Source organism: Aythya ferina (assembly GCF_964211825.1).
Source record: "Aythya ferina genome assembly, chromosome: 16".
Classification (NCBI taxonomy): Eukaryota; Metazoa; Chordata; class Aves; order Anseriformes; family Anatidae; genus Aythya; species Aythya ferina.
Genome location: NC_140315.1, coordinates 2,188,545 through 2,216,285, shown reverse-complemented (window position 1 = coordinate 2,216,285; position 27,741 = coordinate 2,188,545). Strand labels below are relative to the sequence as shown.

At 54.2% G+C, this 27,741-nt stretch overlaps 2 protein-coding genes and 1 long non-coding RNA gene across 3 annotated transcripts; 1 reads left to right on the top strand and 2 right to left on the bottom strand.

Moving 5' to 3' along the window:
- Window positions 1–177: 177 nt before the first annotated feature.
- EEF1A2 (eukaryotic translation elongation factor 1 alpha 2) lies at window positions 178–14,859 on the bottom strand. The gene is made up of 8 exons (XM_084537549.1): window positions 14,757–14,859; window positions 13,000–13,213; window positions 8,977–9,156; window positions 7,827–8,123; window positions 4,014–4,164; window positions 2,437–2,693; window positions 1,201–1,435; window positions 178–525 (listed from the first exon to the last, which is right to left on the bottom strand). Exons 2-8 carry the CDS (start codon window positions 13,141–13,143, stop codon window positions 398–400), a joined length of 1,392 nt encoding a protein of 463 aa, XP_084393675.1. The 5' UTR covers window positions 13,144–13,213; window positions 14,757–14,859; the 3' UTR covers window positions 178–397.
- A 3,010-nt stretch (window positions 14,860–17,869) lies between these two features.
- Window positions 17,870–27,674, bottom strand: LOC311445442. Its single transcript, XR_014698408.1, has 3 exons — window positions 27,262–27,674; window positions 18,668–20,144; window positions 17,870–18,600 (listed from the first exon to the last, which is right to left on the bottom strand). It is a non-coding gene; the product is annotated as an uncharacterized lncRNA (long non-coding RNA).
- On the top strand, window positions 22,011–24,556 carry PPDPF (pancreatic progenitor cell differentiation and proliferation factor). The gene is made up of 5 exons (XM_084537943.1): window positions 22,011–22,161; window positions 22,890–22,979; window positions 23,622–23,696; window positions 23,892–23,988; window positions 24,220–24,556. The coding sequence occupies exons 2-5, from the start codon at window positions 22,925–22,927 to the stop codon at window positions 24,329–24,331; spliced, it is 339 nt and encodes a 112-aa protein (XP_084394069.1). The 5' UTR covers window positions 22,011–22,161; window positions 22,890–22,924; the 3' UTR covers window positions 24,332–24,556.
- Window positions 27,675–27,741: the final 67 nt, after the last annotated feature.

The following is a 27,741-nucleotide window of genomic DNA, read 5'->3' as shown; positions in this document are numbered from 1 at the left end:
CATCCTCCAGCCACCCATCCCAGCCCTGTCTGTGCCCATCACCTGCCCTAAGCGGGACCCCACGAGCCCCTCTCAATGACACACACACACACACAGAGCTCCACACCTTTGGGGTCGGTTGGTTTGTTGTTTTTTTGTTTGTTTGTTTGTTTGTTTGCTTGTTTGTTTTCCACTGTGGATGTTGTACCAGTTTTATTGGTAAAATTAACATGAAGCCTCACAAACGCTGGAACATGCTTTTCCTTTTAAAGAATTTCCACTGGACCTTAATGGTGAGCATCCAGTCGTTGACATATAAACTCTTACAAGCTGATGTGCACACATGCGCCCGGGGGAGACGGTGGCAGCGTCCTGGTGTCAGGGATGGTTTCTGCGCTATGCACTGGGAGCCCACGATTCATTTGCCAGCCTTCTGGGCCTTCTGGGCCGACTTGGTGACTTTGCCGGCCCCACCGCTCTTCTTCTCCACGTTCTTGATGACGCCCACGGCCACGGTCTGCCGCATGTCACGGACAGCGAAGCGGCCTGGGGGCAAAGGGGGGGGACGTGAGCGACACGCGGCCGCGCCACCCCCCTCCCCCAGGTGGGATGTGCACCCCTCGGAGCTGAGCCCACCCCGTGTAGCCCTTGTTACCGCTGTCCTGGGAGAAGGAACCAGCCCTGAGCCTCCAGCGCCTGTGCTGACCACCAAGGAGCACCGCCCTGGTGCCCCTCTCTGTTTAAATGGCTATTTATTGAATAAATAACTAAATGGCTATTTGTTAGATTTAAATCCCAGCTGCCCTCTGCGTTGCTAAGCCAGATGTGCACCGTCACCCAAGCAAGCACTAAAAGGTGTCCTCTCCCTGTTTCTTCTCCCGACCAGTTTTCTTAGGGCAGAGACAAGGAAGCTGAGAAATGTTCCTGCACTTTTGGGGTTCAGTAATTTGGGAGGAAAAGCTCCAATATTCCCAGAGGGAAAACCCAGCCTTGCCTTTGAAAACATCTCAGCAGAGAGCCTGTCCCAGCCCAGCTGCCCTAACCCCATTAATGCATCAGATTTTGCACGTGGAGGAGCAATGAAATGCACTCAGCTCCCCCTTCCTCCCCAGTCTGACCACTGGGGATACTGGGAGAGGCTCAGCGTGGCCAGAGCGAGGTCGGCACCCACGCAGCCTCCACGCTCCTCCACGGGAGACCACGAAGGAGCCGTTCCCTTACCGAGGGGTGGGTACTGGGAGAAGCTCTCCACACACATCGGCTTGCCAGGAATCATCTCCACGATGGCCGCATCGCCCGATTTCAGGGACTTGGGGTTGTCCTCCAGCTTCTTGCCAGAGCGCCGGTCGATCTTCTCCTTCAGCTCGGCGAACTTGCAGGCGATGTGTGCGGTGTGGCAGTCGATGACGGGCGAGTAGCCGGCGCTGATCTGCCCGGGGTGGTTCAGGATGATCACCTGGGGGACACAGCAGCGTCAGGGTCACCGCCCAAGGGGACTTTTTTACAGGGTCTTGCACTGCCAGGGACCAGCAGGGTGGGGAAATTGATGCCCTCTCATGCCACACACAGAGGAAAGCGAACTGGTTTAATGGCAGAACCCTCTCTTTGTTTAAAATGCCATTTAAGCTATCATTTATTTATTCAGTGGGCAGAAGGATGTGGGGGCAGGTACCCGGTTGTTGGAGGTTATCAAGTCCTGCTCTACCAGAAAGCCAGGTGAATTTTGGAAAGGGAGCAGCCCTTTTCACGTGCAGTGGCATGCAGATTGCAAACCCAAGTCTTAAACCCTGGGCAAGCTGTCACGCACATCTAAAACATTCAGCTTTCCCTGGAAGTTACACTGCTCTCCAGCATATTATCTCCTCCAGCTCAGCTATGAGAGGTGGTCAGGGTCCTCCCATGGGAATGGAATTGAGTACGGAAGAGGAGAGGAGAGGAGAGGAGAGGAGAGGAGAGGAGAGGAGAGGAGAGGAGAGGAGAGGAGAGGAGAGGAGAGGAGAGGAGAGGAGAGGAGAGGAGAGGAGAGGAGAGGAGAGGAGAGGAGAGGAGAGGAGAGGAGAGGAGAGGAGAGGAGAGGAGAGGAGAGGAGAGGAGAGGAGAGGAGAGGAGAGGAGAGGAGAGGAGAGGAGAGGAGAGGAGAGGAGAGGAGAGGAGAGGAGAGGAGAGGAGAGGAGAGGAGAAGAGGGTTGGGATAGAGTAGGATGGGATAGAGTAGAGTAGAGTAGAGTAGAGTAGAGTAGAGTAGAGTAGAGTAGAGTAGAGTAGAGTAGAGTAGAGTAGAGTAGAGTAGAGTAGAGTAGAGTAGAGTAGAGTAGAGTAGAGTAGAGTAGAGTAGAATAGAATAGAATAGAATAGAATAGAATAGAATAGAATAGAATAGAATAGAATAGAATAGAATAGAATAGAATAGAATAGAATAGAATAGAATAGAATAGAATTCCACCCTATGCGGCAGACCTGAGACGTGAACTGTGCCGCCTCCTGCGGCGGGTCCGACTTGCTGTCCCCGCAGACGTTCCCGCGGCGGATGTCCTTGACGGAGACGTTCTTCACGTTGAAGCCAACGTTGTCCCCGGGCAGGGCCTCGCTCAGTGCCTCGTGGTGCATCTCCACCGACTTCACCTCGGTGGTGATGTTCACGGGAGCGAAGGTGACCACCATGCCGGGCCGCAGGATGCCGGTCTCCACTCGGCCCACGGGGACCGTGCCGATCCCTGTGGAGCAAGGACAGAGTAGAACAAAATGTAACCTGCTTGGTGCATCCCCGAGCAGCATGGCCAGAGCCTGGCTGCCATAAAAGCAAGGTATCTGCAGTGATTTTCACCAAAGACTATGTTTGTCTCTCGCCAAACCGAAAATCAGTTGTTAGTTGCAAGATCAGCAACAGGGTCTTCAGAACTAACAAGAACCAGCCCTTCCTACCCAATATTTTGTAAAAAAGGGGTATCACATAGCTAGAAGGCTCTGAGCAACCCATGCATGCTGAAAACATTTCCTTTGCAGCAGCCGTGGCCCTCCTGTGCAGAGGACCAGGCACATCCTAGCATGTGTGCCACAGCACAGCCCTGCTGGCCACACGGTCCCAGCTGTAAGGAACGAGGGTGGCTAATTAAATAAATGGGACCTTTGGCACCTTGCATCATCAGAATTTGGAAAAACTCACCTTTGGAGTCAAGTGAGGAAGGGGAGGCTTTTGGGACCCATCCAGTCTCCCACACTAGCCCTATTGCCTCCACCTCCCCCAATCCCACAGTGTCTCTGCTCCCTAAGGACCTCTTTAATCCCATGGCAGAACCCTACCTGCCTTTCTCCAGCTGAGCTAGGGGAGGACACAGAGCTGCCCATTAACCCTCACCTTTAAAATCCCCCTTTAAAATTTAAGACCACGGGGACAAAGTTCAACCCGCCTGGTTCCTGCAGCACACCCGCCCTTGGAAAATTGTGGAAAAGAGCTGGAAATGGCCATGTTCGCCTAGCCCAGCAGCCATCACGGGGACTGCCCAGCGGTGCCAGCAGGTCAGCGAGCCCGGGGGACATTTATAGCTCGGAGAAGTGTCTCCCTACATGGCTGGTGTCGCGATGCAGCTGGGCAGGCGGAGGTGCCGGTGACGGACACCGGCATTTGGGAGGCACGCGCAGCGGCCTCACCGGTGGCCCTCCCCGCTGGCCTCATCCGTCAGCCGGGCCCCAGGGCTTTTTTGCTGCTGGGCCTCATTCCTGGCAGGTCTCCACCTCGCCTCACCAGCCGTGACCTCTGGGACACCCAAATTTGCAGCCATTTTGGCACCGGGTGTTCTCCAGGGTGAGCTCACAAAGCTGCTGCCCCTCTCCGCTGCCCGGGTACCTTTGGGCACCTCCAACCCAAATCTCAAATGGGGTCTTTGCCCCACAGCCACCGCCCTTCTCCCCCGTATCTGAAGTTCAAGGAGCCCAGTCCCTCCAGTTTCCCAATACCTGGAAAAGTCGTTCCCAAATTCCTGTGGAAGAAAGGCTGGGGTTAAAGAGGGATGGATGCTGGTGGGGCTGCTGCTCACCTCCGATCTTGTAGACGTCCTGCAGGGGCAGGCGCAGGGGCTTGTCTGTGGGGCGGGTCGGGGGCAGGATGGTGTCCAGGGCCTCCAGGAGGGACACCCCGCTCGCGTTGCCTTCCTTGCGCTCCACCTTCCAGCCTTTGAACCAAGGCATCTGGAAACAGAAGAAAAATTATTCACTGAGTGTGCCCATCCTCAGCTTCCCAGGATGATCCCACTGAGGTGTCCCACCAGGACATGGCCCAGATGTGTCCTGGCTTTATTCGGGGCTGGGGTGCTCTTTCCAATCTTCCCATCCCTGCAGGTTCATCTGCACACCTTGCTCCACCTCCACCCACCTTCTCCCCTCTCTCCGAGAAACAAGCAAGACGTCCTTGAGCACAAGAAAAAGGGTGGAAAGGGTTAAATCCAGCAAACCTGCAGCCCCCACTCCCAACCCATGGGTGCTGCCTCCCCACACCATCCCGCCCCCAGCGCAAAGTGCCTGGCCTTCAGGCTGGGAACTGAGTTTCTTCAAGGCTGCTGAGGGGCAGGATTGTTTTTTATAAATAGTTCTGCCCTACATTGGATCCTTGAAGCTGAAACTGGCTGGAAAAAAAATAAAAGAGGGGAAAAAAAAAAAAAAAAGAACAGAGATGTAAGGAAATGTGCTCAGCAGAGGGCATGGTTTGATCCAGGGAACCGTGGTACTTTCCTGGAGTGATGCTGCACACCTGAAAGGTGCAGCCGTGCCTGGGCTTGCAGCAAGGAAGAATTCGGTGCTGGGTCTGAAACCACCCTGAGACATCAGGGACCAGAGTCCTGCAAGGCTATTTCCCCTTCCTGCACCGAGAGGGGCTTACACAATATTTCTCCACGTGGATTTAAAATGCTGCCTGTGTTATGGATGGGGCTTTTCCCTTAGGCACCATCACAAGTGGCATGGGACTGGGGGTGCAGTGGGTTCCCCGAAGCACCCCCTGTTTTACAGCCACCTCCAGAGGCCCCAGCCACCCAAATTTGCTCTCCCACCCTGCAGCCTGCACCAGTGCATAGATGGCGTGACGGGAAATGATGGATCCATCCTGCGCTGACTCAGAGCTTCCCTGCCACGTGGCCCAAAATGCCAGCAGATGCCCATAAGAGCAGCTGTCCCTGCGGCCACCTGCCCACAGCCCTACCCAGGGTGGGGGCACAGCCACCCCTGTGCACCCTGCGCCCCGTCCCCTGCCCGCCCTGGGGACAGGGAGGACCAGCAGACTCTGCCCCGTGGCACATGGCCGTCCCTTCTCCTTTCCATGCATTATCCTGAGAATATCTGACATCCCAAGAACATCTGACTTCCCGGGAATATCTGATGTCCGGAGCCGGCTAAAGCAGCACTTGGACACGCCCCAGGGGAAAACCCATCTGCAAAACCTCCGTGCGGCCCGAGGATGAGGAGCATCTACCAAAACAGGATCGTGCTGCCTCCTAGGGCTGCCCAAGTAAAACCTTGCTCATGTATCCCCCATACTTCCCAAGAGCCATCCCTACTCCACCACTCCCTGGCTGGGGAGTCCACCCTAACCCAGCCAGAAAGGGTAAATGTTAACTCTGTGCCGCCAGCCCTGGGTGCTGCAAGCTCAAGCAGCCTTAATTCAGAGCTGAGCTCTTATTCCTACTGTGCCCCAAATTCGTTTCACAAAGCAGTCACGTTTCTCTGATTTTACCCCCCCTGGCATCTCCTGAGCACCCCTGTGCACCCCACATGTCCCGACCTCACCACTGCAGCTGTGGGGCCACCACGCTCCTGGCACCACAGGCGGGGTGCCCTCAGCTGCAGCATCCCCCAGAGAGCCTCCCAAACCCACCCCGAGTGGCCCAGATCTGTCAGCTGCAGCAGCAGAAAGCTGGCTGGATGCAAAAAAACCCGCTTGCCAAAAAAGCTTGTAAATGTCAAACTTGGATGTGAGTGCAGCCCAGCTGTCGTTTGGCCTTGGAGCGCTGCGCTTCGGGGCCATGGGATGCAGCCCCCCATGCGGGGCTGGCTCCGGCCCCAAATCCCTGCACCCTGGTGGGCTGGGGCTGCTGCAGCCATGCAGCTCTCATCCTGGCTCCCTGCTGAGTCCCCTGGTGGGCAGACACATCACTCGACCGCCTTGTGCTTCAGTGAAACCCAGCCAGAAGTACGTGAGTGAGAAAAATCAGAGATTTTTCAAGCGAGAAATGGGAAGGGAGAGATCCACGCCGGATTCCCACCCACACTCCCCTAGAAGCGCTGGGGAGGGGGCTCTGTCCCCAGCTCTGTCCCCACAGAAGGGGGAAGGGGACCCCTGGGGACCACGGTGTGGGATGTCCCCGCATCCTTCCAGCAAAGCTCTGCCGAGCACGCAGCCCCTGCGCCCTCTCCAGCCCTCCTTCCCTCCCGATGCCCCCAGCCTCCTCCTCTGCTGCTTATCCCAGCCCCTGCCCTCCTGGGCAGCACGTCACATTGAGATCACGCCCTGAGACCCGTCTGGAGGAGCAGGGCCAGCAGGACCCATCCTGCTCCATGCCCGCCCTCTGCAGCCTATTAATAGGAGAATTGCTCAGGATCATCTTCCCGGCCCAGCAGCTGCTGACATTTGGAGCCCGATTTGGAGGCACCCAGCAACTATGCGGCCACGTTTGGCACGGCCGTGGCTGACCTTATCCAAACCCTGTTCCTCAGGGGACAGGAATCTCCCCAACACCCCCAAAAATGCTCGTTCCTAGCCAGCCCTAAGTTCCCGTGAGCTGCCTTTCCTGCGCAAGCCCATGAGCAACATTTCGGGTCGTGAGCTTGCATTGCAGCTCTCCTCTAGCTCAGGACCACAATGCCCAACCTCCCTCTCATCCAGACATGCTGCTTCCCTCTCCATGGAGCTCTGACCCCTAGTCCACAAGTCCTAATGCCCCCGTAAGCATCGAATTTCCCTTTGGTTCCCCAGGGGATTGCTGGGGGTTTCTGCTCTGAGCGACTTGCTCAAGGTCACCAGAAACCAATGGGAGAGCAGGGACATTCCTCGGGCCAGAACTGCCTAGCCCCTAATTTCTTTAGAAAAATACAGCTGGGGTATTTTTTTCTCCAAAAAAAAATGGCCGAGTAACAACTTCTATTGGCAGCTTGTCTGCCAAGGAACCCCCATCCCAAAGCACCTTGTTGTCGTGTCTCCACCATCCCCATCACTGATGCATGCAGGAGGAGGCCATTTAAGATTCCACCAGCCAAGGAGCAACCCCAAATGGATGCTCAAGGAAATCACAGTTTTCTTGTGGGAAATTTGGTACCTCCCCAGGCAAAAGTCATCTTAAGGAGTGGGGTCCCAGCTCTGGAACATGGGGCACAGCTGCCACAGTGCCATATAACACTGGTGGGAAAAGGCACCCGATATTCGGCATGGAGGAGCTGTTCCAAGCTAGTGACAGGATCATGCTGTTTGCCTGGGAAAACAATGCCCTAAAAACACACCCGGTGTTCCTGCTGAGCCTGACAAGCGCTGTGGACTGCTCTAACGTCACCATGGGGTTGACGATGCACACCCCACAGCTGACATCCCAGGAGCACGGCTGTGCAGATCACCTCCTGGAGATGCTCGTGGGCAGCCACTAGGACATCTGGGCACGGCACAGCAACAAGCGTGGCCACGCACAGCGCACCCATTCATCCCAGCTCAGCACCACCACAGCTACGTGACAAACACGTCCACGTTGGCACCACGGGCCATTACGCACCACGGGGACACAAAACGTGCCTGTGGCTTCCACAGCACCAAAGTCATCTTCAGCCTGGCTGAGGGTGGGGGGAAAAAAATCCGACACACCACGCACACTTACATTAGGGGAGGGCTCCAGCATGTTGTCCCCGTGCCAGCCCGAGATGGGCACGAAGGGAACCGTGGCCGGGTTGTAGCCGATCTTCTTGATGTAGGCGCTGACCTCCTTGACGATCTCGTCGTAGCGCTTCTCGCTGTAGGGGGGCTCCGTGGAATCCATCTTGTTGATGCCGACGATGAGCTGCTTCACCCCCAGGGTGTAAGCCAGCAGGGCGTGCTCGCGGGTCTGCCCGTTCTTGGAGATGCCGGCTTCAAACTCGCCGACGCCAGCCGCAACGATCAGCACGGCGCAGTCGGCCTGGGAGGAGAGAGCTCGTGATCTGCTCCTGTCCCCAGAGAGCTGCTCTGGGGAGCTTTGAGTACGCCCCAGATGGATGTGGGATGAAAGCATGGCTAGGGCGGGCTCCCTGCCAGCTGCTACCCAAAACCCCACTGATCTACCTCAAACCTGACCTGTGTTATTTTATGCTTGCCAACCACACGTGGTTTCGCAAGCTGTGTTGGAAATCAGGGTGGGTCCTTTAGGCTGTGTGAGTCCAACCAGGACCTCATCTTGTCCACCCTGGAGTGTAGAGCCTAAAAACTCACCAAAGATTTTCCAGTAGCATCCCTGGGGGAGGGCCACAAGCAGCACTGGGAGGCAGGAATGCCCTGCAGTGCCGTGAGGGGACTCTGTCCTCTCCTGGGAGGGTCAACTATGGAGTATGGCAGCATGATTTATGGAACAGAGATGTTTTGAGGGAAAGAAAAAAGACCCACAGAGTCTCGTTGGACCGATAGAAGCTAAGGGACTGCATGAAGTTTCTTGTACATCTGAGTTGTGTGAGGCTAAAATAACATGGGAGACACCCTCTCATAACAGCCTGTAGCTCAGGGAGGCTGTATTCATCCCCAACTTATCCAAATAGGGTAAATGGTGTGGATAACCCCCCAAAGGGGGCCCTTTCCCCCAGACATCCAGGAGGTGCAGGATCACAGCAAGGTCCCCAAGTGCCACCTGGCCTCTTGCATAGACCCTGCTCAACACCACTGGCTGACTGCTCACCCAAATACCTCCTCCAAAAGGGCTCCAGCAGCACCTACATGACCCCAGGCTCATTGGAGAGCCCCAGCCTCCTCCTCTCTAGTAGTTTGTGGCCACTGTTCCTCACCTGGGAGGTCCCGGTGATCATGTTCTTGATGAAGTCCCTGTGGCCGGGCGCGTCGATGATGGTGATGTAGTACTTGGTGGTCTCGAACTTCCACAGCGAGATGTCGATGGTGATGCCACGCTCGCGCTCGGCCTTCAGCTTGTCCAGCACCCAGGCGTATTTGAAGGACCCTTTCCCCATCTGGCCAACACAAAGGCAAGAGCAGTGAGACACAAAACATGAGCCCAAGGTGTGGCAAGCACCAGGACCCATCCCATATCCCAGAGCCATGGAGGCAGAGGGTCACGTTGCAAACATTGAGGGTAAAACCCTCTAAATTCAGCATTTCCTGTGATCTGTTTACTAATAAATACAGGTGAAGGCAGATATTGTTCTCAACACGATCCTTAAGGGGATGGAGAAGTTGGAGGAGCTGTGATGTGGGTTTGTGGTGGGACCAGATGAGGAGGAGCTGGAACCTCCTCAAGGTCTCCTCTATGAAATGTCAGGGCCCTGCAAGGCTGCTGTGAAATCATCCTGGTGTGGAATTACCCAGCGGTGCTGGAAGGTTCCTTATTGTTGTATTTTAATCTATTATCCCAACCTGTGAGACATCTGCTCAGAGGGAAAGGGCACGACAAAGCGAGGGAGCCCCTAAGTGACAGGGGTGCAGCAGGGGAATGGGTTAAAAGAAAATGAAATGCAAAGACTGTTGCTAGGAGCTGAAGGGAAATGTGATTGATTTTTGCCACAGAGTGTGTGAATTCGCACGGAAAGCTACTGCGAGCTGCCGTCAGACCAACTGTCATTGCCAAATGGCCAAAATCACAGCCAACACTGTAGCGCAGCAAATCATGCTGGGCGAGATTAGCCATAAAAAATAAATAAATAAATAAATAAAATAAATCTCTGTCCTGTGATAAAGCACACGCCTTGCTAAAACCAAGGTGTCACTTCTGAACTGGCTTCTCCTATCGTTCAGTGTCCTTCGACATCATGCCATGGGGGAGAGCTGGACATCCCCAGCTCTGAGCCAGGATCCTGCGGGCATGGGGGGAGGATGAGCTCCCCCCTGGCCACGCTGTGCTCAGCGGCAGCCCAGAGGGACCGAAGGATTAACGGGCATCGATCTTCAGGTCTGGGGCTGAGAGGGGAGTTTGCTAAGATGGCAAACAGAATTCAGCTAGAGAAATAGGTCATCTGCTGCTGATGTAATGTGCTGTAACCGCTGCACAAGGACGGAGATGTTACAGCCCGCTCCCCCTTCACCCAGAGCCGCGCTCCCTGTAGCAGGGATTTCTTCTGGAGCATCAATGCATAAAATTCCTAATGGGCCATTATAAATCACCTCTCCGGAGGGAAAAGCTTCCTGCTGGCAGGCAGCTAATGCTCAGGTGCTGTTCCTCACCAGGAAGGCTAACGCAGCATCCCACCTGGATGCATCCCACCCATAGCGGGGTGCTGGGCAGCGCTCTGCCCTGATCCCTGCTTGTGTCCCCCCCCCTTTTTGCTCTCCGTGGCTGGGCAGCACGGGGAATTTATGGTTCCGGTCCCTTTACGTAACAGCCGAGTGCTGCGATGACTTTGCAGCTCGCGGGGGAGGATTACAGGCAAAATCCTAAAGCCAGGGAGAGCCTCCCCTTCCTCGGGGGGGAACGGCGGGTGAGAGGGCGATGCCACAAACCCAACCAGGAGCTCTCACGCCTGCAGGAGGGGGGGTCGGGGAGGGGGTGGAACAATCCAGAATCACATCTCTGCTCCTGAGCATCGAGTATAGCAAGAGGGGGGGGGGGGGCAGAGCAGGAGCTGGGAGGTTAACCCTTTGCAGCATGCACATCCACTCCCTCCCTTGCTGGGGGAGATGAAGGGCGTCATTCGAGAGTGATCGCTTCTTGCCCGAGCTGAGGGGGGAGCTAAGGAAAATTAATTCATTTTGTGCAATGCATTAATAAAGTGGAGTGCTCAAGCAGGAGCTCAATAGACCCCACAGCCTTACAGCAATCAGCAGCCTTTTCCCTTCACTTATGGATGGGGAAACTGAGGCACGGAGCATGCCCCAGGGTGGAGCTGATCATGGGGGCACCCAGCTGCCCTGCACCCCAGCTCCTATAAAATAGGATTCCCATGCAGGAATCAGAGGCATCTACACCCACAAAAAGCTGTCTATATTCTGCAAATGCACCAAGAGACGTAACGTGAAGACAAATGAGATCCTTTATTTAGCAAACAGCTTCCCTCCTTTCATGGGGTATATTCAGTTACCCAGGGCTGTTGTTGAAAAAACACAGTATTATCTAGCTTTGCACAATACCTTCACTGTTCAGGGCCAGAAACTGCCTGATTTTCCTTGATCAAACCCCAGCAGAGGGACAGCTTTCTATTTGGAGACCACAAATAATGATTTTTCTTTTTTTTTTTTTTTTAAAAGAACAACTCCGCTTTTGGAGATACTATTACCCCTGCCCTTGAAGTCAAAAGGAAAATAAAAGCTTTTATTTTAGGGGGAAGAAAAAATATCAGACCCTGTTTTTTTGTTTTTTTTTGTTTTTTTTTTGATAGCTTTTTGGGTGCACGCAGGCCTCCATTTCCTGCGAATGCCACCTAATGGAAGAAAACCCTTCCCCAGCCCTGCATCAGAAAATGGAGTCTGTAAGCTCAGTCAATAGGCTATTAATAGCAGCTTCCAGTCCCCGCATATTCTGGCAAGTCAGGGGAAGTGTCTGTTCAATTAAAATAGCCGCAATCGTGTCTACAACAACCTCATCACGTCACACCTGAGCTGGAGGTAAAGGGGTGGAAATATACCGAGGCACACCAGCAATCCTTTGGAAATGGGGGGAGAGAAATCATTTTATGCTAAGGAAGAAGCTCTTCTATGGGAGGCTGGGAAAAAAAAAAAAAAAAAAAAAAAAAAAAGGATGACAATGAGGCAGGAAAATGGGTGGTTTAGCTCGGCTGCTACTGGCAAATTCAAAGGGTTAAGAGACAGAAAAACATTTGATCAGGAATGGCAGGGCTGAAGAGATTTTTTTTTTCCTTTTTCTTTCTTTTTTTTTTTTTTTCCCTTTTCTTTCCTTTTTTTTTTTTTTTTTTTTTTAAATATAGGATCTTGGCCATACAAAATAAAAATAAATGAAGGGAATGAAGGGATGTCTGCATTAAAAGGCTCCTGGAACGATGACGACAAGACATCTTGTGAGAGACCAGACCTGCCCTATCACTAGCACAGCCTGGTTTCCCCTGCCTCACCCACCTCTCTAGAATTTACCATCATTAATTTCCCGGAGTTTCCGATCCACAACGTTTTCCTCTGTCCCCAGGATTATTTTTTCCTCTTTAATCTCTGCATCTGCCACGCTATAGGTGTTGGGTGGTGCTTTACAGTGTAGCAGCCTGATAAATGCTGGAATTATTACATTGCTATAAATGCCTCCTTTAGAGAGGTTAAACAAAAGAATTCAACTAAAAGGCTTCTAATTCACGTAAGCTTTTCTGTATTAAAGGCTACCAATCAAGGAACACACCAGACACCATGCTAGAGAAGAATGGGAATGGTTTTTTTAAACAAACTGGATCAAATGAGGGGTCCAGCTGGTGCTGCATGCTCCAGCAGGCACTGGAAGGAGATTTTCCTTTGGTTTTCCTCCTCGTGCACAGAATTTAGAGGGAATTGCGTGCCCAGAAGCACAAGGGTTTGTGGCTATCCCAGACACCTCGCAATTGCTGCTGGAATTAGGAATTGCAATCCCTAATCCACCTGCCAAATCTCGCCAAGCCCCTTCAGGAGCAGCTTGCAGCAGGGAGCCCCCCAGGTCGTGGGCTCAGCTCGGAGAGGAGGGGTGCGAGCACCCAAATGGCCCAATTTTACCGAGGCCAGAGGAGCCAGGGGAGTTGGGGATGCAGAAAAATATGATGGGAACAAAGGGAGAAAGAGAAGGTACGAGAAGGGCAGCCCCAGGAGAAGGGGAGCATCACCCCTGGGATATTTTTGGGGCATTGGTGCAGAGCTGGGGAGGGGGCGCAGGGGGGGGACAGGCTCCTCACCTCGGCAGCCTCCTTCTCGAATTTCTCAATGGTCCTTTTGTCAATGCCCCCGCATTTGTAGATGAGGTGCCCGGTGGTGGTGGATTTCCCAGAGTCCACATGCCCAATGACGACGATGTTGATGTGCGTCTTCTCCTTCCCCATGCTGGCGGGCTACGCGTGGCGGGCAGGCGGCGGGGGGGGCTGTGGGGGCGCAGCTGCGTTTCTGGGGAGGCTGCAGGGGGAAAAAGGCAAGCGTCAGCAGAGACCCCTGCCCTCTGCAGCATCCCCAGCCCGCCGGGGGCAGGGTCTCCTCCTCTCACCCCTCTGGACCACGCGCTCCAACCCGGCCGGGGGGTGCCTGGGCTTCGTCTGGCGGCTCTGCCCATGCTGGGACAGATCCAAGCCACCCCCGGAGGAGGCTGGCCGGGCTATTTCTGGCCACCACATCCAGCCTCCGACCCTCAGCAAGACACCACGGTTTCAGGTCTGCCCTCCACCACCCTCCCGGAGACCCCCAGTTCCCAGGGCTGCGTCACCGGTGCCTCGAAGGTGCCCTTCCCACGGGGAAAATCCTTCCCGCACGGCTCTCTCCCGCTTCCACTGCTGCCTTCTAGGTCTTTCCAAGCCCCAGGGCATCTCCTCCGTTTCGTGGGCGTCCTGGGAGGAGCCGTGGGCGCCCGTCCCTGCTGGGTGCCTTCACCTCCCCCCCTCCCCAAAAAAAAAAAAAAGCCATGCGTGGTTCGGGTGACAGCATGGTGCCCGCAAAGCGGGGCGGACAAAAATAGCCCCCGTCCGCAGGGCATAGCGGGGCAAGGGACAGCACGGGCTGGACCCCAGTGGGGGATTTGGTTAAATTCTGCTGCCCTGAATTTAGATAAAACGGAGGGAGGAGGCTCAAAAGGAAAAATCGATAGAGCCGGGGAGCTGTTCTGGCATCTCCCGGGGTTACCATGGCGCCGCAGCGCTGCACAAGCCCCGCACAATTAGGAGCTTTCCTTTGACGTCTCATAAAATCCAATTTTAGGAATCCGCCCGTGGAAGCGAAGCAGGTCAGGAAATTCAGCCATGAGGGCGGCCACGGCCCCCCAGCCCCCCCCCAAGCCCTCCGTCCCCTGCCCTTGAGCAGCCCCAGTGCTGGATGCGGCCATTGCGCAGCTCCCCAGCGCCCGCTGAGCGCCCTGCGGCACCCAGGGCTTGGGTCCCCTCATTTTTATTTTCTTATAGTGTATTTTAATATTTTTTTTAATATTTTATATATTCTTTATTCCTTATAGAATTATTATTCTTTATAGATTTCATATTCCTTATGGAACTTTTATTCTTTATAGATTTTTTTTATAGGTTTCTTATTCCTTATAGAATTATTTTTATAGATTTTTTTTATTCTTTATAGAATATATTCTTTATATTTTTTTTATTCCTGATAGGTTTTTTTATTCCTTATATAATTTTAATTTTTATAAATTTTTTTTCATTCTTTACTGATTAATTTTTTTTAGATTTTTTTCTAGATTTTTTTTTTCTAGATTCTTTTCTTTACCCCCCTAGGAGCAGGAGGGGAGGGGGGTGCGGGTCACCTCCCACCTGCGGGATCAGGCACCTGCGGGGCTCAGCAGCAGCCCGGCCCCATCCCCTCCTTCCCTCGGGGGGTCTCCCCCGGGGGGTTCCCCGCAGCACCCCGCACCCCGATGCCACGGACCCCCCCCCCGCAGCCCGGTCCCTCCCGTTCTTAGCAGCCCGATGCCGGTACCGGGGGGGGGATCAGGAGCTCTTACCGGAGCGGCGGTCGGGGCGGCAGAGGCTGCCAGCTTGGGCTCCGGCGGCTTTATCTCCCCGGGAGGGGCCCACCTATTGACGGCGGCAGCGCAATGCAGCGACCCCCCCGCACTACGGCAATGCGGTACCGGGCGGGGGAGGAGGAGGAGGAGGAGGAGGAGGAGGCGCGCCGGGGAGAGGAGGAGGAAGAGAAGGAGGAGGAGGAGAGAGCGGGGCGAGGCGGAGAGGGGGGAGAGGAGAAGGGTTTGGGAAGGGAAGGGGATGGGGGGAAGAGAGGGATGGGGAAAGGATGGAGGAGAGATGGAGGGATGGGGAAATGCAAGAGAGATGGAGGAGAGATGGAGGGATGGGTGAAAGAGGGATGGGGAAATGCAGGAGAGATGGAGGGATGGGAGAAATTGATGGGGAAATGCAGGAGAGGTGGAGGAGAGATGGAGGGATGGGAGGAAGAGAAGGATGGGGGAAATGGAGGAGAAGGAGATGGAAGGATGGGGAGATGGAAGGATTGAAGGTGGGTAGGAGGGAGCCGGTGGGATGGCAGGTAGAGGGATGGGATGGGATGGGAGGAAGCTGGAGGGATGAGAGATGGGAGAGCTGGAGGGGTGAGTGAGATGGAGGGAAGGGGGGGAGATGGAGGGATAGAGGGAGATGGAAGGAAGGGCTTTGGGGAAGAGAGGGGAAATGAGGGAGCTCCTGATCTGGAGGAGTGGGGCAGATAGAAACCGAGTGGGGCTTGGACCCCCCTGTGGCAGCCTGGGGGCGAATTTATGGGACTAGTGGGGGAGAGGAGCCCTCGCTGTGTACCCTTAGGGCCAGCTGTGCCGGGGGGCTGACCCCAAGCACGGGGTGGGCAGGGGTCCCTGCACGGGCACACGTGGGGCAGACACATCCCTGGGCACAGCCCTGCAGGCACTGACCCACATTTCTGCCTCGGTGCAAACGCATTAGCCCAGGAGCAAACAGAGAAGCAAGGAACAAATAGAGCAAAATATGCCCCTGCACTTGCGATATGTATTGCTCTGGCTCAAGAATCTGCGGTTTATGGACGTCGTTTCATTTAACAGGGGGTGGGGTTCCAGTCCTAGGGCAAGGAAACCATAAATAACCTCTTTCAGCGTTATCGGGACGTTTTCTTTGCGTTAAAAAATATCACGTAGTGGTCAGAATATTTATACCTGTGTCGGCTGTGCAATTACAAGGTAATGCAAAATTTTCTGTGTCCCAAAGCCAAATATAGGTCAAAAGAATGCTAATTTTGAATTAAGCTGTGTAATAGTCTAGACCAATTGCATGGCCTTGACCATCTCTCAGTGAATTTAACAGCGAAGTCAGGTACTGCTAGTTCATAGTCTCAGGGTTAAACACTTAACCATCGTGTAGATTAAAATGATACTAACCTCTCATTAATGTTTAAAGGGAGACTTCCCTTTTTCTGAATGTTAGAGTTCACTGGCATTTTCTTAGAAACGTGATAGGGAAGATGTCTTTTACGCAGCGTTCCACCGAGTGCCAGAAAAAGTAAAAAGAAGCTTTCAAAAGGAAGGCTTTAAGTATTTTAAATAAATTAATCCAGACCTTTTTTGGGACAGGAGCGGTGGTGCTGCCTCAGGTCTGGACGTGCCGGGGATGGACACGGGTGGTAATGCACTGCAGGGATGAGCGTACAAGTCCCTTGTTCTTCCCTCCCACTTTTCAGGGCTTTGCCAAGAAATAATCTCCTCTTTTTACGCAAGGGCAGCCTTGCTGGCAAGTGGGCTGCACAGAAACGGGGCTGCCTGTAGTGGCAGCGGAGCCTGACAGCCCGTCGGACTATAAATAGTAGGGGACGGGGAGAGGAGAGAGCTGCCAGACCTGGATAATCGGGGCGAGGTTCAGCCACCTTACAGCCAGCCGCCGAGGGACTTAAAGCCACAGCTCGGGATGGATCCTGCTGGGGAGCAGGGCTACACCCAACGCCTGCCATCCCATCGTTACACCTGAGTGGAAGTGCATCCCCGCAAGGTTGGACCAAAAAAAAACAAAATAGTGCTTATCTGTCCTTAGATGTTCAGCTATTTGAAATAAAAGAGACCTGAGCAGGCAAAACCTGCAGTGGCTGGAAGTTTAGCACCTCGCCTCCATCCTTCCAGCTTCAGATTCAGTCCCAGCTGAAACTATTCCCCAGATCCTATTTAGGATTGGATCTACCCCCCAGAAAATCCACCTCCAAATAATTTGGGATCATTCAAGATAATTGAGAGCCCCAAAAGGCCATTCTGTCTAGGTATTGCTATGGGGACTGGCAGGTGCTGCACCCCTTTTATAATTACCTCCAACCCCACAAACCCTGGGTTAGGATCTGATGCATTAAACCGTGCAAAAAAAAAAAAAATCCCTTTTGCCCAGACATAAAAACTGAGATTTTTTTTTTCAAAGAGGCCCTGCATGGTGTGAGAGTGAATAATCCGCAGTGCCAGTAATTGGTATGGATCTGGGCTGCCTGCCGGGGTTGGCGTTGGCGCTGGGGGTGTTCCTTTCTAGCTGAGCTGCTGCAATTTGGGAGGCAGGGGCTGGGGCAGTGCCACCAGGGCTGCCCACCCAGGAACAGCCCCCCCGAGCCCTGTTGGGTACAGGAGCAGCAGAGGGGACCCTGTTCTCTTTCTTCTCCTGCAGAGCACTAGGGATATCTGGAGAGAGCTGCGGGGCCTCATGTGATGGCCACTGGAAAAGGTGCTCAGAGCGTGCAGGGGCAGCGGTTGTCCTCCAAAGGGAAGTTTTACAGATGAGGTAGATGCCCTCAGGTTTCCTTCCTCCTGTGGTTGGGGTTTCAGCTCCTTCCCCAATGTTTTTTTGGGCTTTGGACCCAGGTGTTCCAGCATTTACAGGTTACCACATGCTGGATGTGGCCAGGCTCAGAGCACCGAGGCACTGGCCATCCTCTCCTCTACACCACACGCATCCCACAGCAGTCCTGAGTGCCCCCAGAACAGCACACATGAAGAATAAAATTCCCATTTATCACCCCAAACCCCCCGCTGCAATGGGATGGATTCCCCATAGCATCTCCCAGTAATTTCTGGAGCACTTTTACACGGGGCTGGCTTTGGGGTCCCCCCTTCTGGGCCCCCCCCATGGCACACACTGTGGCCGGCTCCATATCTTTGTGTAGGAGCACTCCAGGCACCAAACAGGACAAAATTTCATAAAATCATTCATACAAGAAGGTTTCTCAGCTCTTGCTCATGCTGCAGACCCAGAGAGGGGCAAAAAAAGACAGAAATATGGGGCAAAAAGACAAGGGAAGGAGGAGGGGAGGGGGAGTATTTTGAGGTCCTGCAGTCAGCACATGCTGCTGAGTGCTTTATATTGGAGCCAGCAGTTTAAAAATAAGCTTTGGACGTGATAACAAGATGCCCAAACCCTCTCACCACCCAGCCAGCTGGGGACGGTGTCTGGTGACACCCCTGCAGGGACAGCAGCGTGCTGTGCACAAACCCCTTCTGCACCAAGCAGCTGGGTTATGGGGTCAAGACAGGGAAATCCCCCCCGGAGGACTCCCCTCCTTCCCCCCCAGCCATTCTTTGGGTGTATCCATGCCCAAAATTCAGCTCTGCCACGGAGAGCCTTGGGGGCCCTGGGTGCCCAGGTTTGGATCTATTTAAATCATGGCCAGAAAGCAGAGATTTGTGGGGTGAACCCCTCCCTCTGGGGGTAACCCATCACCCTGAATAACTTCCCATCCTTTATGAAAATACCCCAGATGAGGGGAGGACGTTGCTAAGGCTGTGCATTGAGCCAGGAAGGAAACACAATGATGTGCTCAGGGTGTGAAAATTCAGCCAGCTTGAGAGACAGATGGTGGTCCTGGAGGGAAAAAACACCCAAAAATCAGCCCAGAAAGGGGCTGACCCCTGCCAGCCCCATGACCCACCCCACTAAGCTCAGCAGCACCATGGGTTACAGGTCCATGTCCCCCAGGCAAATGCAGCAGCTCCTCACCTAAAATTGGATTTCTCCCAAAGATTTTCATTCCTTCAGTCCTCCTCACCTTCCCCATTGGCATTTTAGCATCGCTACTCCGCTTCCTCCTGCTCTCTGGGATGCTGCTGACAGAAAAGAGAATAAAACAGCCCAATCTGCTCCACTGCCAGCCCGGGAAGCAGGCAGGCTGCACACATCCCTGCTCTGAAATCTTTTTAAACTCAGGGGAAGGAGAAGAGCAGCATCTAAAAGGCATCTCTTTAGGGATGCCCTGACACTTCTGATGCCCAGGTGCAGCACCTGATCCCATAAATATCCCCAGGTGCTGAGGAGGGGACAGACCCTAGTGCAGCACCCAGCTTTGTGCTGATTTAGGTTAAACCCCAGTGCAATGAGGAGCCTCTGCCCTGTGGTTTTTTATGGGTTTTACAGCAAGAGTCTGGGGCCACACCGAGCTGCAGCAGATTGATGTATTTGTTTTGGCAGCCGGGCACATCTCCGAGTTAGGAAAAGCCTGAGTTAATCCCAGGGACAGCTTTTCTTATTAAAACCACAGCCGCTGAATGAAAACAGCCCGGGCTGCCCGTATCTGCTGGTGAAGGGCTGCTAACAGGGGTGGCCAGCTAACTGCGGAGGCTTTGGGGGCATCCAGAGGGAGAAATAAGGCTCAGAAAACTCAACGAGCAAATTCATTGCTGGGCCACCCCCCTCGAAGCCCAATGTAGTGTATTTAGCAATGATTTTTTTTCCCGTTTGTTTGGTTTTCACTGAATGGCAGTGAAATTTTCCCTCAGCCCCAAGAGGGAGACGCTGCTCTGAGAGTTTTCTGCAGAGATTCAGGTCCTGCTCAGCACCACTGCTGGTTTCTTCAAGAGGATTTTTCCCATTTGCCTGATTTTTGCTGAACAAACACCAGCTTGGAGCAAATCCTTTCTCACGTCTCCCCCTCGTCCAGCTTCCAACACTCGTGGGTGGGCACAGGGAGCTGGGGGACAGGGTCCCGGGGACATCGCGGGTGGTTTTTATCCCTAGGTGGCAGCAGCTGCCCAAATCCTGCACTTGGAGCAAAGCAGCTGGGAAAAACGCAGGGCAGGATGAGAGAGATGGGCACAACCCGTGCATGGGTCGTGCCTGCCCCCTGGGTTGTAGCCGGAGCAGAAATGGGGCAAAAATCCCTGGTGGGCAGGATCTGGAGCCCTACAGATGGCTCTGGTCGCTGCCTGATGCAGGGTGGGATGGTGGAAAGGGGCTGCTGGGCTTGTTGCCACCGGGTGAATTCCCAAATCCACCGTCCCCGTCTGCAAGCGTGGATGGATCCCAGCAGCTCTGAAAGCTTTTGGATGCCTCCGAAAGCCTTCGCTGCCTTCCAGATGTTTCTGCCGAGAACAGGGTGACATGAAAGGCTGCTCCCCGATGGCACACAAAACCTGCAGACAACAAAACCCAGTTGCCAGTCGTAACGTGGAGCTAGAGCCCCAAGAACCAGATTTTTTACAAAATAAAATAATAAAAAATGGGTGGGAACAAACAAAACACGCTCCAAAGCAAACTGCAAGGAGAGTCGCAGTCAGAGGCTTTGGTTTTGGCTTCGATTTTAGTGGAAAATCAAAGAAGAAAAAAAATCTGTCCAAACCTTGTCATCTGCTTGCTTTTAAAATGATTGATCCTCGATCGATACAAATGAAATTTATCTTCCTCTCAGCACACCCAGCACGGGCTTGGTTCTGGGAAACCCGCCTGGATCCTCGTCCCCTGCTCCATCACTCCCAGCCCCGACTGCTCCAGGCGCCTGTCGTGGCCCCGCTGCTGTTTTATGAGCAAATCCTCTAAAAAACAGCCCCAAACGTGGGTGGAAGTGGTGTCGGAGCACAAAGGGAATAGGAAGTGTTTGTGCATCTCTGCTCTCTCTGCTCTGTCATTAATTAAAGCAATTAGCCCACTCGGGCTCAATGGGATACGAAGCCATCCCGTCCTCCCCGGGGAGAATATAGTCCATTACAGAATATATTCTGTGTATTTTTATATTATATTTTTATATTATGTATATTTTTAGGCAGATTTTTATTGCTCTGTACGTTGTCAGAGGGGCACAGGATGCAGAGATGTGTCTGTCAGGAAGGATTTGGGGAGGAACCTGAGAAATGCCAGGCTTCACTAAAATTAAAGTGACTTCTAGACTCTGAAGCACCCAAATCTTTCCTCTCTTAGGCTGAATAAATCTCCTGAGACCGTTCCCCAGGGCTCTCTGTGCTTTGCAGCCAGGGGGGTTGGAGCAAAACACCCAGCCCAGGGGTCCCTGAAACCAAACCTCTGCCAGAGCACGAGGCAGAAAAACAAATCCTAATGCTGGGCACGAAACCAGCCACGGGGCTGTGAGTGCTGCCTGCTCGTGTTTGTATATTCAAAGTCCATAGCAGCCTTTGGCAAACTCATTGCCCGGAAAGCACCAAGTCAGCACAATGCACAACCAAATAACCCTGGATTTATCACCAAAACGATGGGCTGGTGGGGGTGAAACCCCCACTGCCGGCAGAGTTTGTGCAGGAACCACTCGGGGCTGGGCAATGGGCTCCCTCTGTCTCCAAACTCCCCAAAAATGATGAAAAAAAAAGATGATGAAATGATTAAAAGATGACCCGGAGCTGCCCCTGTGGACATCGTGCAGGGTTTTTGCACCCCTTCGGTGCTGCTTTGGCTTTGCCATGTTCCCGACCACGTTTCCATCCCACAGATTTGCTGTAACATTCTCTTTTCCCTGCATATTTTATGTATTTAGTAACTTTTAGTGTGTTTTGTTTGATTTTTTTCTGCATTTTTTGATTTTTTCTGCATTTTTTCTGCATTTTTTCTGCATTTTTTGATTTTTTTCTGCATTTTTGATTTTTTTCTGCATTTTTTCATTTTTTATGCATTTTTTGTTGTTTTTTTCTGCATTTTTTATTTTTTCTGCATTTTTTGATTTTTTTCTTTATTTTTTTCTGCATTTTCTGAATTTTTTTCTGCATTTTTTGAATTTTTTTCTGCATTTTCTGATTTTTTTCCTGCATCTTTTGACTACCCAAAGGTCTCACCGCCCGCAATATTTAAAACCTTTATTTTTTTAAAACCTTTTCCCCCCAAACCCCGAACGCGGCCGCTGCCGGGATCCCCTAGCACGGCCCGGCCAGGGGGCGTGGCCAGCTCGAGGGGGGCGGGGCTACAGAGGCCAGTGGGCGTGTCCTCCCGCTTTCCCCGCAGTCTCATTGGCGGCGAGGCTCGGGGGCGTGGCCAGAGGGGATATAAGGGCGGGCCGGGGGGCGGGGCCGGCAGCGCCGCGGCTGAGGCCGTGCGGAGCGGACGCGCTCGCAGCGCTCCTCGGGCGGCGCCGCCGCCGCCGAGCGGCCCCGCAGGGTCCTAGCGCCGCCCGCCGGGCTCCCCGCAGGGTCCTAGCGCCCGCCCGCCCAGGTTCGCCGCGGCCGGGGGGGTGCTCGGCGCTGCAGGCGATCCGGGAGGGGGCGGTGGGCAATGAGGGGTGCTAATAGGGGATTTAGAGGTGTTTCGGGGAGGTTCGGGGGTCTGCAGGTGTGTGGGGGGGCACCTGGCCTCAAGGGTGGCTCGTTGGAGTGTGGGGGGGGGTTGGTGGGGAAATGGGGCAGCCCGTGGGGATTTGGGGAATTTGAGGGGAGTGCTCGAGGGGGGTCTGATTTGGGGTCGGGGCTGAGCACCCCGACTGCAGCAGCTGCGAGTCCCCTCGGGGTGACACGCATGGGGTCAGCCCTGCCAGCCCCGTGCCTCAGTTTCCCCCAGGGATCAGCCCTGTGTGTTGGGGGGGCCACCCATGCCCCCACAAAGCCTTCCTGGGCTTTCAGCTCGGAGGTTTGTAACTCCCAAACGCTGACACCGCAAAAGAAACTTTGTGCAGAGAGGCAGAACATCCAGCAGGGGCCGGGGGGGGCCGCACAGGGGCTGTGCATGCACATGGTTGAAGGATTTTGGCTTCGCATGCAGGATCGGGCACACACAGGGGTGTGCAATAGCCCCCATAACCCATATAGGGTCACCGTGCTGTCAGATCCCCAGGGCAGTCACCAAATTGCCCGATTTAACCCCCTGCAGCTTTTTGGGTGCTGTCCCAGGCAGGGTGGGGGCTGCAGCGGGTCCCCCCGCGGTGACGGCCACCCTTTTTCCTGCAGGTTTCAGGTCCGTGCAGCACCCAAGACCAAGCACCATGGCATCGATCCCATCCAGCGGCTCGCTCATGGCCACCCACAACTACCGCAGAAGTAAGAGCCTGGAGGGGGGGTGCCGGGGTCTCGGTGGGAGCCCCCCGAGAGCTCCTTGGTAAGAAAGGGGGTGCCCAGCAGCCCGTTCCAGCTGGACACCCCCTTTCCTTGCTGTTAACCTCGTGGGGAAGGGGCTGGATTTAAACGCCCCGTGCACCACTGCTGTGGAAATTGCCCAACCTGGGCAATGGCAGCTCCTGGTGCCTCTCCTGGGGGGGCAGCTTTCTGGTTTTAGGGACTGCCTAAACCAGAGGGGATTAAAATATTTCCCTGGAGCTGAAAGTAGTAACAGGTTTATAGCAGTCGGGCTAAAACTGCACGGATTATGTTCAGAAATCTGCATCCTCTTGGCCCTAAGACATCCGTAAAGGCTTCCAAGTGTTGCATACAATGCAAAGCCACTCAGAAATGTCCTTGGGGATGGAAGTGGTTTCCTACATGGGTTTTACATGCTTTTCTGCTACCTGCTGTTGGCCAGCATGTAATCTCTGCAGTAACTCCTTCCTACTGGTTTTTACTGGCTTGGCACTAAAACTGGGTGAGCACCGAAGTGAGACGGAGCCAGCGGCGATCCCGAGCCATGGCGCTGGGTCTCGTGGTGCCAAGGGTCAGTGCTGACGGCTGGCTCTGGGTTTTCTGCAGGGCGCCTGAGCTCCACATCCAGCAACAGCTCCTGCAGCAGCTCGGACTATGGGGAGGTCATCCCGCACCACCCGGGTACGTGCATGGTCATGGCTGTTTGCATGGGCATCCCCTAAAGGTCTCAGCAAGAACATCCCACGCTTGGAAATCTGTTTGGGGGAAGCATGGAGCTGTGCAAATCTCCTGGGAGGCAAAACCCAGCCTCTCGGGGGTGAGAGCGGGGTGGTGGTGGGGCTGCCTGGGGTGCACTGACCTGTGCTGTTCCCCCAGGGCTTCCTAAATCTGACCCCGGCCAGTGGTGGGCCAGCTTCTTCTTCGGGAAGACGAATCCTCCGGCCATGACAACTGTGTCGGAGTCCCCGGAGAGGTGAGCATGTTCCTCCAGCGTGGCACTGGGATGAGATGACCGGGGACAGAGCCACCTGGGGCAGCTGGGGACATCCCCAAAGTGCATCCTGACCCGATGGACGACATCCCTTGGGTCTTTGTACCCAGCACAACCACTCCTGGGCTATGGAAATAAACACAGGGTGACAACAGAACGCCCTGGCATCGGCCTGGCCCCTTTTTTAATATTTTTTTTTCCTTTGTCCCACAGCTTGGGAGCGCTGCAGGTGCCATCGGGGCAGCTGGCGTGCGCGCTGGTGCCGGCAGCAGGAGCAGAGCGGAGGCGGCACACCAGCGAGCCCGGCCTCGGGCCCTCGTCCTGAGCGTGCCAGCGGGCACAGCCCCTCGAGGAGGCAGGCTGCTCGGAGATGGAAGCACTGCAGGGGGATAAAAATCAAGCAGCAGCCCCCCAGCACTTTCTACACCAGCTTTTTTTTACTATTTCTTAACGCAACTACACCTTTCTGCGCAGACTCAGCGACACGATTCTGTACTTTGTACTCGTTCGATGGTAACTAATAAACTCGAGCAGCCTTTTAAAAAAAAAACCCTACGGGTTGTTTTTCGCCGGGGATGGGAGTCCTGCCAGGCTGGGGATGGAGATGGGGTGGAGGAAGCAGCGCAGCCTCCAACCACGGCGTTTCCAGCCGGGTAACACAGGGAGGGATTTTTGCAGGGGTTGAGCAGCTCCGAGCCAGCTGTGGCCGTGCCAGCGTGACTCACTGCGTGTGTGCCCTGCACGTGAGCAGGATTTGGCTCCGTGCAGCCTCCCCCCAGCCTTTTTTCTCTCTGTGCTGGTGCCTGCTGTGCGTGGGGTGGGAGCAAGTGGCCAGGGCTGAGGCTGGTCCCAGCACGAGGTCTGTGCGAGGCCACGGTGACTTTGTGCCCCAGCATCCCAGATGGCAAAGTGCAAGGTTTTGTGCCCCATTTGCTGCTATCAGAGCAGTTTTTTTTAGGCCAGGGAGAGGCAGCTGCCCTGCTCTGTGTCAGTGCTGCAGGGGCACCAGGGGCACTGCCAGCCCACAGCAAACCACGGCTGTCAGGATTGGGCAGGGGGCTCTGTTAAAGACATGTGGCTGCCCACTACGAGAAGCACAACAGCTTTTAAATATCTCAAAGCACAGGAAAATAGAGGGGGTAGGAGGTGAGGGGGGGTTCTTTTTGAGCAAGGCAAGTCGAGGTGTGCTGGTGGCTGCTGGGGTGGCAAGGGGGACAAGCAGCACCCTGGGGTGCAACCCAGTGTCTGCTGCTCACCCCTGGGATGGGGAACACTGGGTTGTATCTCCTATTAATTCCCTGGAGAAGCCTAACAGTTTGAAAAAAAAAAAAAAAAAAAAAAAAAAAAGTATTTTTTCTTTTAATGACCTGCAGATTAAAGGGTGGACATGCACCGGTCAAATCAATATCACTGTGTTTGCTTGTTTGTCTCGTGACACCAAAACCCAGACCAAGTGCCCCAAGGGAGGCTGTGGCAAAGCAAAGGCACCAATCCTGCCGTCCCTGGGCTGCAGCTGGACCTCTGCCCGGCTTCACCCAGCTCTAGGTGATGCCAACATCTGGCTTCAAGCTCTCCCATCCCTATTTCGGGTGCTGCAGTGGGTCCTGGCTGCCTGGACCCTCCCTGTGTGGCCACCTCATCTCCATTTTAAAGTTTCTCCATGTAAGAGACCCAAAAAAAAAAAAAAAAAAAATCCACAAAGGGGACCAAATCACTGATTTTGGCCCATGTTTGCTGCGTTTTACTGACAAGTGCTTTAGGGCAGGGCTTCTCGCTTCGCTTGGCAGCAGCCCCAGCACAGCGAGGCCACGAGCCCCGTCCCTGCGTAACCTCACAGGGAAATTTCGCCTGAGCAGGCTGGAGCCCAGCCAGCACCTCCGAGCCCTCCCCAAATCACCCAGGGGCCCCTCTCGAGGCTGAGCTCTCTCCTGCTGTGAGGCTGCTCGGGTTGGGAGCTGCAGCCACAGCACCAGCCTCACGCTGCATCTGGGGCCAGGTATCAGGGAAATCAAAGTTTTTGCAGTTTCCTTTTGAAAAACCCATTTCAGCTTGGGTTGAATGAGGCAGCACCACACACTGTTTTATAATAATTATAATAATGTCCTCAACCAATATGCATTAACTTTTGGTCAGCCCTGAAATAGGCAGTTGGACTAGGTGATTTGTGAAAATCCCTTCCAACTGAACTTTCTATTCTCTTCTCACCTCTACTAATAAAGCCAAACCTCTCAGAAGAGCTTGGAGCAGCCCCGTGTCCACATGCAGCTTTCTGGTTTCGCACCTAGAGATGCTGTGAGTGACCCAAGGAGAGGCTGAGTGTTTTTGCCAGGACCAGGCAGGGTCGTGCCAGAGGGCACAGGTACCAGCACCAGCAATATCATGAATTGGGAATGGCAGCTTGGCCCCCCCACACTCCCTCTGATGCTTTTTGCACCTACCCAGGACAGCAGGAGAGTCCCTGGGTGCCTCAAGAGAGAAAAGCAAAGGGGTTTCTCTGCTACACGCCACGAGCACCCCACCAGGGACGGGCGTCCCCTATTCTACTCTGCCTCTTGCAGCGTTTTGGCTGTTGATTAACCCACATATTTGGGCAAAAATAGCTCGTGCTTTCTGCTCGCCCTTGGTCCTTGCAGCTGCCCTCGTGCCACCCCTCTGTTGTCAGAGCTCTTGCAGCAGCCCAGCATGAGAAATACTCGCTTTCATTTCCTGCTTTTGCTGCTTTGGGATTTTTTATTTTTTAATTTTTTTTTCCTCTCCAGAAGCTTTGCTTCCCCCTCACCCTCCACAAAGGCCGACGTGGGACGTTAAAAATAGGAACAAATGACACAGCTGAAATGCATTGCCTTAGCCTGGCACTGCTTTCAAATGCCACTCGGCCAACCTGAATCCATCGCCAGGGCACACACCAGGCTGAAACCAGAGCAGGAGGGTGCCTGCGACAGCACCGCTTGCAATGCCCACCCCAGGGAGCTCCAGAAAGGTCTGGGCAGCTCCGGCCAGATTTTGGGAACAGCCTGGTGCCCCACCACATCTCCAGTCCTGGAGGGAGCTGCGGCACCCTGCCCAGGCTGAGAGCCTGGAAGAAGCACAGAGGGTGTATGCAGGAGATCCAACAGCCCCATACACACCCGTTTATTTCATTTCATTTCATTTATTTCATTTTTAGCACCACCTCGTGGCAGCGAGACCTGCACATTTGCTTCTCCTGCTGCCGTGCACCTCCCAGCCCCTTCCCGGCACGCAGCGAACCCCTACCTGCCAGACACGGCTTCGCTCTTCGGTTTCTCATCAGACCGGGACAGCACGGAGGAGTTGGATAAGGCTGCAAAACGCTTTGCAAGAGGGAAGTTGCTTCTTGAAACCATTCCACCGTGGCAAATCCAAGCAGATTGATCCAGGTGGGATCGCTCAAGCCCAGAGCTGCAGCTTTCCCAGGACACAGATTCATCTCAGGAGCACCGCAGCTCCCAGGGGCTTCAAAGGAAACGTGGCCAGACCCCCGCACAGCACACCTAGACCACATTCCCACCTCCCCTTCCCAGGCCCCTCATCCACAGGGCTTCCCACCAGCTCTTTTCCTGCTATTTCACACAGCACAGCTGCTTCTTGGACAAGGAGAGCACTGCCTGCACTTTATTAACTTTATACACTCCAACCCCACCAGCAGCTCAGTCCCAGTGACCACCACCCCTCCTGCAATCAGGCAAAACGGGCTCAGGAGGGGGAAATCTCAAC